Here is a 15,000-nt window from a genome sequence, read left to right on the forward strand (position 1 = left end):
ATCAAGCACTCCTCAAAGCTAAAGCTTCACTGAAAAGGTGGCTTGCTGTTATTTATTTTTTTTATAATAATAATAATAATAATAATTATTATTATTATTATTATATATATATAAAATAATATATATTATTTATTTTTTTTTAATTTTGTTTCAACTCAAAAACGGTCCTTTATTTTTACGTAAAAAGTGTCTTTACCTTGTCGCTCTCGTCTCCGTACGCCAGGTCCGGGTGGCAGTGGTAGGACCCACCGGAGGCTCCTGCACAGGGACGGAAAGACAACAATAGGTCACACATTTTATAACTGGAGCACCTCAGATTTACACAAATTAAAATGCGAAATAAATCAACATATCAATCTAAAATAAAAAATAAAAAACACACTCTTATCAATTGGTGAATTCATGTATTTGCTGACCGAGTCACGTGTTTGTTCATCTCAGGAGGTCACTGTGGTTGAGTCACTGTTTCATTGTGGATTTTGTATATTATGTTGTGTAAGCTGCATTTCAATGTTTGTGAGTGTACGGCTGCTATCTCGGCCGGGTCTCGCTTGTGAAAGAGATTTTGATCTCAATGGAATTTCCTGGTAAAATAAAGGTTAAAAAAATATATATATATATATAAAATATATAGAAATATAATATAGAAATATATATATAATACACACACACACATACACACTATACATTTCTGATAAAAGAAAAAAAAATAGAACCAACAGCTTATTTCCCTGAAATGCCTCCATACCATGAGGCATCCAGAGCAGACCTTGAGTTGTGAAAATGATGGCTTTGAATTGCTTCGATTCAAAGAAGCCATTGAAAATTGAATCTCGTTTTAAGTATACCATTAGTCCAAATCTATTTTCTACACTTTCCTATATCTATATATAAAAAAATGTATAACTAGTATGACACCTTGCATTCAAAAAGGTCTTCTCCTGCTCTCTGCAGGGGTTTGAATGTATTTTAAGGACATGGTCCACTGTATTCATTTCGTATTGTGCAATACAACATTCAAAACATGTTGATAATACCCTTTGTTGAAACCGATAGCACCATTATACCCCGTCGTTGTGTGGAGTCCCCGTGTTTATCTACATGCAGTTCATTTAATCCTTTTGTTGTTACTGTTCGAACGCGACTTGGATTTAATACAGAACAATGAAAAAAACAATGACAACATGTTTGTGAGAAAGGTTGCTGACCATGTGTATGGAAAAAAAGTGACTGAAACACATATGGTACATTCTTGTCTTGGATCAGAGGCTGGAGATACACACACACACACACACATACATGCAGAATAAACACAGTAATCCTGGATTAGAGAAGCTTTCTGACGATACCGCCGCTTGCATCACAGCTAAGACTTTTACTCTTTTGTTTGTCCACAATCCTTTCATCTCTTTTTCTAAATATTGGGGCTTTTGTTTTGCCTTTGTCATGGTGGGCACGTCTTTGGTTGGGGACGTCCTCACCACAGATGGTGGCGGTGGTATACACACCAAGGGTAAGCACTCCCAAGGGCACACCGGGCTACCTTTACAATAAAAGATGAGGAAAGCTCAACTAGAATGGAATAAGATGCAAAAGAGAATTTTTTTTTTTTTTCACCTATCGGCTGTTTGTTTGAGGGATTTTTCCTGCTCTCAGCCTCCCTCTTTGAAGAAAAGCTATGACTGACAACAAAGAGGAAAGGAAGGAGAGAAAGGGAAACAAGAGGTAGACAGAGTGAGGTTTTCACAACTGAAATCCTCAAACCTAAAATAAAAAAAAAATGAAAAAAATGTCCTCCCATACTCAAATCCCTAGAGCAAGCAAAATACTAAATGGATTGAAAGGGTTGAGGTGAGTAAAGCTGATTTTAGTGGAGTGAAAACCGGCTAAAAGACTATTTCTCCTGCACTGATTTAGGATGAAGTACTGGTGAAGCTTTCACGGGACTCCCCGGCTGCACAGCGCAATCCTGTATGACACTCATTCACTGATCACAATGGGCAAAAATCCAGCTCCCTCCATGAATATGATCTCACTCGCACGTTGTCAGAGTCCTGTAAATTGAGTCAGAGACGAGTCATTCAGTTCGATTCACTCTGTAGAGCGGCTCTAAAATGTTTCAATGACATCATGCCCACTGTTGGACTAACAGACCGCACACAATTTAGTTTCTGCAGTTAGCCCCCCCACCCCGAAGGAAAGCTGAATGGTGGCATTGCAGTATGAATTACAATGGGAAATGGTAAACTCTTCACCGATATCTACGAAATTCTAGAAAAACGCTGATAAGGAATATTCCGTGGATATTATGAAATTTAAACTAGGTTTATATAAAAGAAATCCGGGGCTTCTGTATATAACACTTCACGAATCGTCTTTTCCCCGGTGAGACGGCGGTTAGTGTTAAAATGTCAATGTGGTATCGTTTGTGTAGTCTCAGTGTAATTCCTGAGTAAACAGAAGAAAAAGGGGAGAGCTGGACCGTGAGACAGCAGCACGGCTCAAGAGCCTTGAAGACAAGAACCAGAACAGAAGTGTCCGCATGAACACACTGTGACTCGTAGGTTAGTGTTGCAAATGTTGATGGGAAAATATTGAAAAGAATAACAGATAACGGGACTGGTGGAGGAGGGAATGATGAAATCATTGAAACACTAACAAACCACTGAATATAAAGTCAATAATAAAAAATAAAAAAAATGTAAAAAAAAAACTTTAAGGTAAAAAAGAAAAGCACATTTACAGCACAAATATCAGCTTAGACTGTCGTCACTATCACAAACATGTCTAGTTTGAACATTTTATTTGTGGTAACCGTTTAAAGATCTCCAACCTGAAAGTGATGATATCTAATGATAATGTTAATGAAGAGCTTTTTACATAAACGGGCCACAACACGTACACAGAAATTCAAAGTATTTTGGAGGGGAGGGTAAGCTTTGATAATATGTTCCTTTATAAAACCATGTTGATAGTTTTCTGAATGTTTCAATAAAGAAAAAAGAAAATTACACAATACACTACAGTTTAAATCTTTAGTTTTCATGCACTTTAGAGAGGGAGTATCTAATGTTAGTTTCTGTAGCTAAAGTTTATAAATGTCCCTAAAAAACAAATTTTACTAAAAAAAATACTAGACCGTACCAGAGCAATTGGGTGAGTGCCATAAAACTATCATAGCTCAACACCCAGTCGTAGTGACAGTAACACGCTGCCAAGGTGTCATTTTCTATAAAAAAAAAAAGAAAAACTCAAAGCTGAGATGAAAAGGTGTCCAATAATGAAGTAAGTGTGGTTGTGTGAGAAGGAAATATTCATAGGTAATGAGAGTTTTTTGCTTTTTGTATAAATCTATAACGCCACAATGTAAATACTGCTAGAACAATAAAACCACAGACCGCATCAAGATGGAGAATTATTGTTAAATTAAAGTACTAAAGAAAGACACAAGTTTGACCTCAGAAGCTGCAGCGAAAAATAATAAATCACAATTTACCAGCTTTGAAAGTCCCAACAAAGTTGGATCACATAAATACGTGCAGGCAAAAACATTACAATAAACATAGCTGCAATGAACAGTATCTTAAGTAGCAGTGTGCAGAGTGAAGCACATAAACTCATCCTGTTTTCACATCTTCCCAACAGCTGCAGAAAAATCGCTTTGGGAAAAACAACATGGGATGGAGGGGAAGAAGAGGACAGAAATGTGGGCAAAGTGGAGATGCAGAAGAAGAGGACAAGGGCTGGAGACACATATAAAAAGGGTGAGAGCACTGAGGAGGAAGGGGAGACAGGAACAGACATGGTGTGTGTGTGTGTGTGTGTGTGTGTGTGTGTGTGTGTGTGTGTGTGTGTGTGTGTGTGTGTGTGTGTGTGTGTGTGTGTGTGTGTGTGTGTGTGTGTGTGTGTGTGTGTGTGTGTGTGTGTGTGTGTGTGTGTGTGTGTGTGTGTGTGTGTGTGTGTGTGGACCACGAGAGAGAGAGCAGTGGAGGGTGAGAGAACAGTCAGAGAGAGGTGGGAGGGTGGGGGTTGTGCCTTCCCCTCTTGACTGCTATTGATTTTCTGTAAGCCTCAGAGTGCATCAGCTATTTCTATCCATTTCCTTCACCTCTCCCTCCCTTACTCATCCCTCCCTCCCTCCCTCCCCCCTGTGCACTCAGCTCAGACACCCTCCTTACACATCCTCCTCCTCACACTCTCCATCACTTCATCACCACCCCTCCCTGCCGCCGATCTATTTCCCTATCTGCCGGCCTTGCCTCTCTTCCCATATTCCTGCTGCGTTATCGCACAGCATCCACATTTCCTTTCTTTGCCCTATCGCACCATCTCCGCCCAAGATCTCCATCAGCCCTCTCTCTCTCTCTCTCTCTCTCTATTAAACTACCTCATCCTCTCGCATGTCAAATCAGAAAAAAATAAAATAAAAAAAGCAACACAAGGAGAGAGTGGGTGAATGGAAAGAGTGGGTTGGATAGATAAGATGATAGATACGGTTAAGTGACAGGCTTACCTTACAAATCCCCAGCTCAACGGCAACAAGAAGCAAAATAGACAGAAACCACGCAGACTTCTGCACAACTTGCACCCGTTTACGTAACAAGCAGAAAGTCAAGAAATATATATACACATATATATACACATATATATATATATATATATATATATATGTGTGTGTGTGTGTGTGTGTGTTTATGCTACACGTACATTACATTTTACACATATATATATACATACATATATATATACATACATACATATATATATGTACGTATACAGTGGGGCAAAAAAGTATTTAGTCAGCCACCAATTGTGCAAGTTCTCCCACTTAAAAAGATGAGAAACACCTGTAATTTTCATCATAGGTACACTTTAACTATGAGAGACAGAATGGGGAGAAAGAATCCAGGAAATCACATTGTAGGATTTTAAATGAATTAATTGGTCAATTCCTCGGTAAAATAAGTATTTGGTCACCTACAAACAAGCAAGATTTCTGGCTCTCACAGACCTGTAACTTCTTCTTTAAGAGGCTCCTCTGTCCTCCACTCGTTACCTGTATTAATGGCACCTGTTTGAACTTGTTATCAGTATAAAAGACACCTGTCCACAACCTCAAACAGTCACACTCCAAACTCCACTATGGCCAAGACCAAAGAGCTGTCAAAGGACACCAGAAACAAAATTGTAGACCTGCACCAGGCTGGGAAGACTGAATCTGCAATAGGTAAGCAGCTTGGTGTGAAGAAATCAACTGTGGGAGCAATTATTAGAAAATGGAAGACATACAAGACCACTGATAATCTCCCTCGATCTGGGGCTTCACGCAAGATCTCACCCCGTGGGGCCAAAATGATCACAAGAACGGTGAACAAAAATCCCAGAACCACAAGGGGGGACCTCGTGAATGACCTGCAGAGAGCTGGGACCAAAGTAACAAAGGCTACCATCAGTAACACACTACGCCGCCAGGGACTCAAATCCTGCAGTGCCAGACGTGTCCCCCTGCTTAAGCCAGTACATGTCCAGGCCCGTCTGAAGTTTGCTAGAGAGCATTTGGATGATCCAGAAGAGGATTGGGAGAATGTCATATGGTCAGATGAAACCAAAATAGAACGTTTTAGTAAAAACTCAACTCGTCGTGTTTGGAGGAGAAAGAATGCCGAGTTGCATCCAAAGAACACCATACCTACTGTGAAGCATGGGGGTGGAAACATCATGCTTTGGGGCTGTTTTTCTGCAAGGGGACCAGGACGACTGATCCATGTAAAGGAAAGAATGAATGGGACCATGTATCGTGAGATTTTGAGTGAAAACCTCCTTCCATCAGCAAGGGCATTGAAGATGAAACGTGGCTGGGTCTTTCAGCATGACAATGATCCCAAACACACCGCCCGGGCAACGAAGGAGTGGCTTCGTAAGAAGCATTTCAAGGTCCTGGAGTGGCCTAGCCAGTCTCCAGATCTCAACCCCATAGAAAATCTGTGGAGGGAGTTGAAAGTCTGTGTTGCCCAGCGACAGCCCCAAAACATCACTGCTCTAGAGGAGATCTGCATGGAGGAATGGGCCAAAATACCAGCGGCAGTGTGTGAAAAGCTTGTGAAGACTTACAGAAAACGTTTGACCTCTGTCATTGCCAACAAAGGGTATATAACAAAGTATTGAGATGAACTTTTGTTATTGACCAAATACTTATTTTCCACCATAATTTGCAAATATATTCTTTAAAAATCAGACAATGTGATTTTTAGGAATTCTTTTTCTCATTTTGTCTCTCATAGTTTAGGTATACCTATGATGAAAATTACAGGCCTCTCTCATCTTTTTAAGTGGGAGAACTTGCACAATTGGTGGCTGACTAAATACTTTTTTGCCCCAATATATATATGTGTGTGCATATATATATATATATATGTGTGTGTGTGTGTGTGTGTGTGTATATATATATGTGTGTATATATATATATTATGTGTATGTATGCAAAGCTCTCACATCATCCCGCCTCCTGAACACGTGTCACAGCACACTTCACACCAAAGCAGTCAAGTGACAAGCTGATATCCAGTCTCAAAATAGGCAGGTATGTAACGTTTGCCCAGCCATTACCTGCTTCACTGCTAGAGCGAGGGCGTGTGTGTGTGTGTGTGTGTGTGTGTGTGTGTGTGTGTGTGTGTGTGTGTAAAGAAAGATTGTACCAAGTCTCTCCCACTTCATTGTCCTCCTACAACTACTTCCTCATCATCATCATCTTTTTCTGTTGTGTTATTGCTGCGGTCCTTGAGGTTGCTCCTCAATCCTGCACTTCTTCCCCTCTTGTTTGACCATTTAAATACCGCCGTCTGCGAAACATGTGCAGATTGTCTGCACGCAGCGTGCTTCAACGGACAAGTTATTGTGTTTTTTTTGTTGGTTTTTTTTTGGGCGGCTGCAGTGTTGCTTTGGCCCGAATCACAACATGCACATCACAACAGAACACGAAGAAGGAATGGAAAACTGGAAGATGGGAACATAAACTCATTTACAAGCTCATGTGCTATTCAGAAACCCCTTATGTGCACATATTACATTGCACCTGTAATATACATAGTGTTTTCATATTTCAGCTTTAACCCCTCTATATACACACACACACACACACACACACAGGCTTTTATGTGCAAACATTGCTCATAAACTTAATGTCATTAATATTAGGTAATAGGATACACATTTAACAGGCGAACTCTGACCAGTAAAACAACATTTGTTTGCGTCGCCACGTCAAGATACTGTACTACTATTGCGTTACAAATGATGTATGTGTATGCAGTTTCACACTGGACGGTAGTTTGTTTGTTTGTTTTTTTAACATTACTTTATTGAAGGGGGACATTTTTCTGTGCTGAGCTTTAATTTGAGTACACATGAACTTGTGACGGCTAAACCAATCAAAAGCAACCGTTGAAAATGACACATTTATTTTGAAAATAAACTTGAAAGCATGCCATCACAGGCCCCCAGCACTGAAACACACACTCACAGCTAAAGGACGATGCCTGCCTGACTGTATTGCCAAGCACCCCCTCCCCCCCTCCCTCTGGTTTCACTGCCAATAACAGATCCATAGTAGACAGTCTATTAATCAATAGGAGTATTTTCCAGTGAAATGTCATTTATGTGCCACCAACTCCTTCTCAGTGCACCGACGGGAAGGATCTTTCGTCAGTGATGTCATGGATCTGAACGCGTACGTTTCTCTCAGTCCTGCTCCCGGCCCACCCAGGCATCAAGTTAGCATGCATGTGCATGCGTGCACATAAACACTCCAAGTCAGGGGGAGATAGAGGGAATACACAGAGCTAACCACTCCCTCACACTCCCTGCGCTTTCTCACTCCCCACCCCACCCCTCACCCCCAACCCCCACCCTCCCCCTTCTGTCTTCACAATCTCCCACTGAAAGACAGAAACCATCTGAGAGACCGTGTTAGGGGAGAGGTGCTAATAGGCAGAAAAGGAGAGAGACAGATGACGGTCTTAATTCTCTTCTTCACATCATAAAATCGGGACTTTATTCCCACAAACCGAGTTGTCAGCTCATTGAAATTACATTCTGAGGAGCCGATGGAAAATAGCTCGTTAGAAATGTACTTAAATCTGCGTCTTTGGGGGCAACCGATGCACAATTTATTAAACCCGAGATCAATGTCTCCACGTTTAGAGGATTTGTTTAAGTTTCTGGATGAAAATTCGATTAAATATTACGTGTTCTTTCATTTTGGCACAGTGACAACAAGATGTGTTTATGTTCCTAATAATAAAAAGGGTAAATGCCACTTAATTTAAGTGGAGGAAATACAAAAGTGAAGACACACACAAGCACACAGAGGTATTTTTGTTTTTGTTCAACAGGTACCACTACATGTGGACTGTCTTACAAAAGGTCTGTCCAAACACATATGCTCATAGTACAAGTTGTTTGTTTACAAGAATGAAAGCAGAATTTGCAAAATCACCAGTTTTGCCTCATTACATGTCAATATTGCAGCAACTCTCGTCATACTCATTTAATCCTTATTGGGTAGCTGAAGGTAAAATATAAAGTTACTGCTATGTGTTGTTCTTGAGTTATTGTGTTCACAAGTTTAACTAAATAAGTCATTAATTAGTAAAGTTTTTTTTCTATCAGCACTTTGTCCTTCTGTGAAACTAAGCTCCACTGACAATAGCTTGATATGAAAATCAAAAAGAATATAATTATTTCGTAATTTGGGAAGTGCCAGTTTACTAGTTTGGAGACCTCCAATGATTTAATGAGTACATAAATTAATTAACAGTCTTCACATACTGTTAAATGTCCAGTAAAAACAAGAACATAAAATTCTACCCAAAATATAACCTGGGTTTCAAATACTGACAACCTATAGGCTTAAAGGATGTCACAACAACAACCACAGAACCTTCAATTCATTGCAATATCTTGCTGAAATTTCTCTCCCATCCTGCTTAGCCACCCATCTGTACGCACAGTATGTTTAAACTGTGCTTGTTTTGCCAGAATAAAACTCCAAGAAGTCCTGAATCTTCGATGGCTGTAGCATTCAGCTATATGTTGTCAAAAATGATGACTGGTCGAAATAAACTCGGCATATGTGTGGACAGCAGAGAAGTGGATTATGCGGCAAAGAGGTTTGAAATTGAAAGGATAGTGTTGTTGTTTTTTTACATCTTTAATTCTACAAATTATCCAAAACAAACTCAGTTACTCCCTCAATCAACAGCCAGGTACTCATTACATGTATGTGAGCGGTGTCGGTTCAAACCAGAAGGAGGAAAAGGGACAACAAGAGGTAGAAATGGGGAAGGACATATTGAGCAGTTGATGCCAAACTGTTGGGACACAGAGTTGCTACAAGAGCAACCTGAGGTGAAAAATTAAAAAATTAGTGGACAGGCCATCATATCAACAGGCTAGTATTCAAACAGCAGAAGCAAAAAAAACACTTCCCTCCCATCCTCGTCCTTAATTCACTCTACATTCACGCATTCCTTTCCGACGCATAACTTCACCTATGCTCAACAACAACAACAAAAAACTTAGGGCTGATCTCGACTTCAATCACCTCCTCTGCCTTCCCCGTGCCTCCATCTGCTCCCGGCTAATACTTGCTTCATCTGTCTCTTTTCTAAGTCACAGTATCCACGCCTCCTCCCAGATTGCACACTCTGTAAGGCGTGCTTCCTCTCTGTGTTTTGCTTAAAGTAATACTCATGAGATGCTACGCCTCCTCCGCAGTCAGCCCTATTCCATGAAATTTGTTCACATCCTCCTTTTGCTATTACTCCCCGGCCCCCCAGTCTAATTATCTCTCCCTTTCCCTGCCTCATCCCCTCACTGCGCCTGACCTTCCCTAAATCTCATGTCCGGCACTTCCTCACCACACTCCCTTTGACTGCCAAATCCCACCTCCTCTCTTTCTTTTCCAGCTCAGTTTTTTTTTGTTTTTTTTTGCACTTCTCTTCTGCTCTTTCCGATACTGACCTTTCTCGAGGCCTTTGGTGACCTCTGGCATTCTCCCTTCCACTCCCTCTTAGAGGCACATTTCTTTTTCCCAACCAGATCAGAGCCCTTCCCTCAGATTATGAGCTAATTTAAGGTCACTCGCCACCATCCCGAGGATCTTCTCTCACTGGACAAAGTGACTGCTTAGTTGTTTATTTGGAGTGACAGAGCAGCAAGGAACCCCTGCTACTCAGTCAATCCATGTGAAAGAGTTTCTCTTCCAACTGGAGGAGGAGGGGGAGAGGGGGAGAGGGGGGAGAGGTTGCCTGGGTGACAAGACAAAGGAAAGTATATTAAAAAAAAAAAAGAAACCACAGTCCATGTTTCCACTTCTGCTACAGACAGAAGGATGGAGAGGATAGGAGTGCAGTGGAGGGGTAGAGGTAGAGTGGCGGGAGTGTCCGCCTCTCGGCTGCTTTGGGCAATCCATTAAAACGATCCATCCATTAGACAAATGTGAGGGAGGAGGCCAAAGAAAATGGACCGGAGGGGTACAGAAAGGGTTGGCTGCTCCAGAGGGGAGGGAGAAATGAATGTGACTAAAAGAGGACAGGCTGTGACAGAGGTGGGTCAGAATCAGGGGAGGACACCAGCCGCTAAAGAGGATGTTTTTATCCACTTGGACCAATTTTGAAGCAGTTTAAAGCCTTTTCTTGACATTTCCTGTGCTTCTCTTTTTTGCAGACATGAGCTTGCAGGAGTCTCCCAACCTCCCAACACTATAATATCCTAAACTGGTGGGCAGGCAAAGTTATGTGAACATTATATGAGATAAAAAGAAAAAAATGGCATGAATAGGAAAGGAAAAGGGGAAAAAAAAAAAGTATGCACTACAAACAATATGAAACAAGCATGAAAGAACAAGGCACAAAGAGGAGAATAGGGACCAAATGAATTACAACAGACTGCCAGGAGAGGAGGGAGAGGGAGGGCTTGAAGAGTACAGGATATCATTATCTTTCATGCCCAATGCAGGTGACTAGCATGGGAAGAATGGATTAAGTACCTCTCCCTCTCTGTCACTCTCTCCCAACAAGCAAGACCCATTCTGGGAATGGAAAGAAGGTCTAATAAAAGGTGTGTAGTGTTGGGAAATGGTCCAGCTAGCCAGCTGCTTCACTCTTGTAAGAGAATATTCAACTATACATTAGTCCCATCGCTTCCTCTGGCTAGATTTACAATGTAAATAGCACTCCAGATTCAAATACAATAATCTTTTAAACAAAACACTGCAAGCACAGACACTTTCATGCCTATCCTTTTTTTTTTTTTTTTTTTGCAAGATGTATCATCTATTTAAGTACATATGTAAAACATGAGCGTACACATGTACAACCACATGAATTCTTTTCAAATTACCATTTTCTTTTTTTGTGTGAGTGCTTTGTATTTCAGGTCTGGTTGAAAAGATTGTGGTTAACGAGTCAGTGGATTTTTTTTTTTTTTTTTAGCCCGTGCCTTCGACTCTAGATCCAAATCAATTTGAATGGAAATACGATATCGTCATTCTATCTATCGATTGGAGCTATTCTTCATGTAACAGCCACGCTACTGTCACCGAGCACACAGCGGACCAGTAACCTCTGAAGACAAACCTATCTCTATGTCTTTAGTTATATTTTACTCATTTATCTAACACAGAACTTAGTTGCCCCGACACCCGGTCACCCTTAAAGTAGACACAAAACACTCACACTGCTTAGACAACCTATAGGCAGGGATTCCAGCAGGAGCCTTTGTTTGTTTATGTGGGTTCAGCGGTTTTGTTTTTTTCCATCTTACTTACTCTCACTCTCCCAGGCAGGTAATGCCAGTTTCCATGCACGGTTGTTCAGTTATGTTGTGTACACACATATGCAGACTGTCTTGTTTTTGTATTGACAGAGTCTCACTAAAGGCCACAAACTTCCTATGCTCTATCAAAATTACCTCACTTTTACTGCGTCACAGAACTGTGTGCCCAAAACAAACACAGCAGTGACTCCAGCTAACTGAATAGTGACTACATCATCTGTCATATGCGCGTTGCTTAGTGAGAGGAATGACTGGGGTTGTTAGTTTTTAGTGCCTATTAACCTATCCAAACAAGTCAAATCAGTTCAACTAGTAAGTCTGCTTCCAAATTGTTCTACAAATACTTTCAACATTGTTACATGAGGATTTATAGGTGCAAATGTATATATTTTTTTTTTCTTTACAATTTTTTTCATTAAATTTTTTTTTTTAAATCTCTAAAATGTTCCTGAAAACACAGCTGTTAACAACTACTAACTACAGAAGGTACGTCCAAACCTGAGAAGCCTGTTCGGTGTGCCATTAGCTTCAGTGAAAGAAAGACTTTCCCATAGCCTGAGTGAATGTGAAACTCAAGCTGTGCTGTTTTTAATGTTATATGGTCCACTACACTGCATTCGCTGTGTGAGAGTGCCCTCGCATGTATTCTCCACCCAGCACCAGTCCGCTCAACCTCTCGCTGAGTTTTGCCTTGCAGTGAGAAAGAAAAACACCACGGCAGAAGTTAGCCAGGTAGCAATTAGTAAAGAGCCCCTTTAACTGAAACAGAATATGTCCATACAGAAGACAAGAACTGCGCAGGCTATCTGTTCGAGGCCAAGACCAATGTTATTTATATAACAAGAGACATCCTAGGTAAGCTGATTCTCTTGTCCAATGTACTATGCTTTTTCTTTTCTTTTTTTAAATCACGTGAATGTGAAAAAACAGCATCTGTAATAGTTAGTGGCATCTATGTTATACCCTTTACAAGACTGTCATTAAAACAAACAAGTGTCACAACAGAAATATAGGAAGAGTGCCTATTTTCATTCTTTTTTTTTTTTTTTTCCTTGTCCACAACTTCACCTTTGCAGCCCACAAAGCCAACACTGTGTGGGTTTTTTTTTTAGCCACCATTTGCACTCCCAAATACCCATCTGAGTCTTAACAAAACAAAACCCCCAAAAAATGAACAGACCATGCCTGGTTTCGAACAAGATTAGCCTCTACACATCGTAAGCCTTGTTACCTAGCTACATCAATATTTGTGTAAAAGTAGACATGCCACAGTGCCTTAAGAAACTCAGTCTGGTTAACTAACTATGCACAGCAGTTGAGCTGGCTTGAGGCTACTCCAGTCCACACCACAGACTGCTGTTGCTCATTTACCTACTGTATGTGCAAAACTGTGCACCACATCCACACTACTGCTCAGCGGCAAGCACATAAAACACCCCATCTAATTAGAGTACATCAAATGTGTTCACACATGCACAGACATTAGTGTCATGCCAACCCCAGGGCAGTCCTCTCTTATTTTATTTTTTTTCCTCTCTCTCAATTTGCCTCTAAAAACAAATGAAACACCTCGACTCCTGTCCCTTCAACTCGGAGATTGTGTGAAAAATAAAAGTGTAATATAACTATCTCTCTTTATTTCGAGCCTAAACTACCACATGACGTGCAGTCGGTGACGATGACAAAGTGGGGACCATTTACCTGCCGCCGGGATGCGGTGGTGCGCTCCGGGAACAGATGATAGCCTCTGAATGCCGGGTGAGGTGTTACTTCCTGGGGCTCGATGCTGGTTCTCCGAGTGGTTGCCGTGAGCTCCAAGTGGTGCGCAACCGGCACCGTGCTGCTGCTGCTGCTGCTGTGGATATAGTTGCTGCTGCTGATGCTGCTGCTGCTGCTGCTGGTGGTGGTTGTTGTGGTGGTTGTTGTTGTGGTGGTGGTGGTGGTGGTGGTGATGGGGGTTGGATACCATAAGTCCGTTGCCGGTTATTCCACTGCCATTCCCAACGCCGAACTGCTGGTAATATCCAGACCGAGAACGCGATCGAGTCCTCGGGGGCTCCATGGCCAAGTGGTGCGGGTGAAGGGGATGGAAGAGAAAAGAGGAGGACGCGGCTGGGGACTGCGGCGGAGAGCCGTTGGTGGATCCGGCCGGTACAAAGCCCCTCGCGCCGCTCTGGCTGTAACTATAGCCCCCGAGTCCTCTGCCCCCCTCCGCGCCCCCGTACTCCGTTCGCTCCGCAGACTCCGCCGCCCCCGCCTCGTCGAATAAATCAGCCCCTTTAGGGACAGGCTCCGGGGTGGAGGGCAGCCGGGGGCAAACTCTGGGCTCCCGAGTCGTTGGCTGTCCAGCGGCTGCGATTGGCATTTCCTTTCGGGGGATTTCCTCTGTTTCTTTTCTGCGTTTTTTTTTTTTTTTTTCCTGGTTTCCTCTCGCAGAGAAATCTTTTACACTGTTAACACACACACACAAAAAATACAAAAGGTGGGAGAGTTAAACCGAGCCCAACAACAACAACAACAACAACAACAACGAACTGTTCGTGTGAACTGTCACAGCATATGTTGACAAGCACGTGTGTTTTAATTTCGACTTGGAAGAAGTGAACTTCCCTCAACTTTGCCTCAGAAACGTTTCTAAAAAAAAATATTATTTTTTAAAAAAACCAGCGTGATTCCCGTAAACTGGTTCAACAACTTAACGTGAATTAAAACACCAAATGCGGGTATAAAAGGTCGCGTTTAAAACATTTATTCTCCATAAACAGGAGAGATTTCTCTCTCGTGGCTTCACAACAAGAGAGGCCATGGTGGCTGGGGGAGGGAGGAGGGAAGGAGGGGGGGAGACAAATAGCATAGCACACCGGGCTAAACGCTTGTTTTGAACCGTACAATAATGGCGGTGCCGCTTTCTCACACCCGCATTCAGCCCCGAACCGAGTTTAAAGCTACTTTATCCACTTTAACGTCCATTTAAACTAGTTCCGCCAGTCTGCGTAATGTCGTCCGGCTAGCTCGCCAAGCCAACGCACAACCCCCACCTCCTCCTCCACCTCCTCCTCCACCTCCTCCTCCTCCACCACCTCCTCCTCCTCCTACCGCCGACAAAAACACGAGAGAAAAACCCCCGTAGCTAACCACCCACGCCTCGAGTCCCTTTAACAAAAC

At 42.0% G+C, this 15,000-nt stretch overlaps 1 protein-coding gene across 3 annotated transcripts in view; it reads right to left on the minus strand.

Moving 5' to 3' along the window:
* Positions 1 to 15,000, minus strand: part of rnf38 (ring finger protein 38) — a 22,669-nt gene that overhangs the window by 7,232 nt on the left and 437 nt on the right. For all 3 annotated transcript variants that reach the window (XM_069704882.1, XM_069704879.1, XM_069704880.1), the window contains exons 2-3: positions 13,537 to 14,285; positions 197 to 258 (exon numbers count right to left, since the gene is read on the minus strand). In XM_069704882.1, coding sequence (XP_069560983.1) covers positions 197 to 258; positions 13,537 to 14,200 — 726 coding nt within the window. In that variant the 5' untranslated portion in view covers positions 14,201 to 14,285. The remainder of the gene's footprint in view (positions 1 to 196; positions 259 to 13,536; positions 14,286 to 15,000) is intronic.

The sequence above is a fragment of the Brachyistius frenatus genome, unplaced genomic scaffold (assembly GCF_029030835.1).
Source record: "Brachyistius frenatus isolate BFR_SWC_R1_liver_20210118 unplaced genomic scaffold, ASM2903083v1 Contig_53, whole genome shotgun sequence".
Taxonomy (NCBI): Eukaryota; Metazoa; Chordata; class Actinopteri; family Embiotocidae; genus Brachyistius; species Brachyistius frenatus.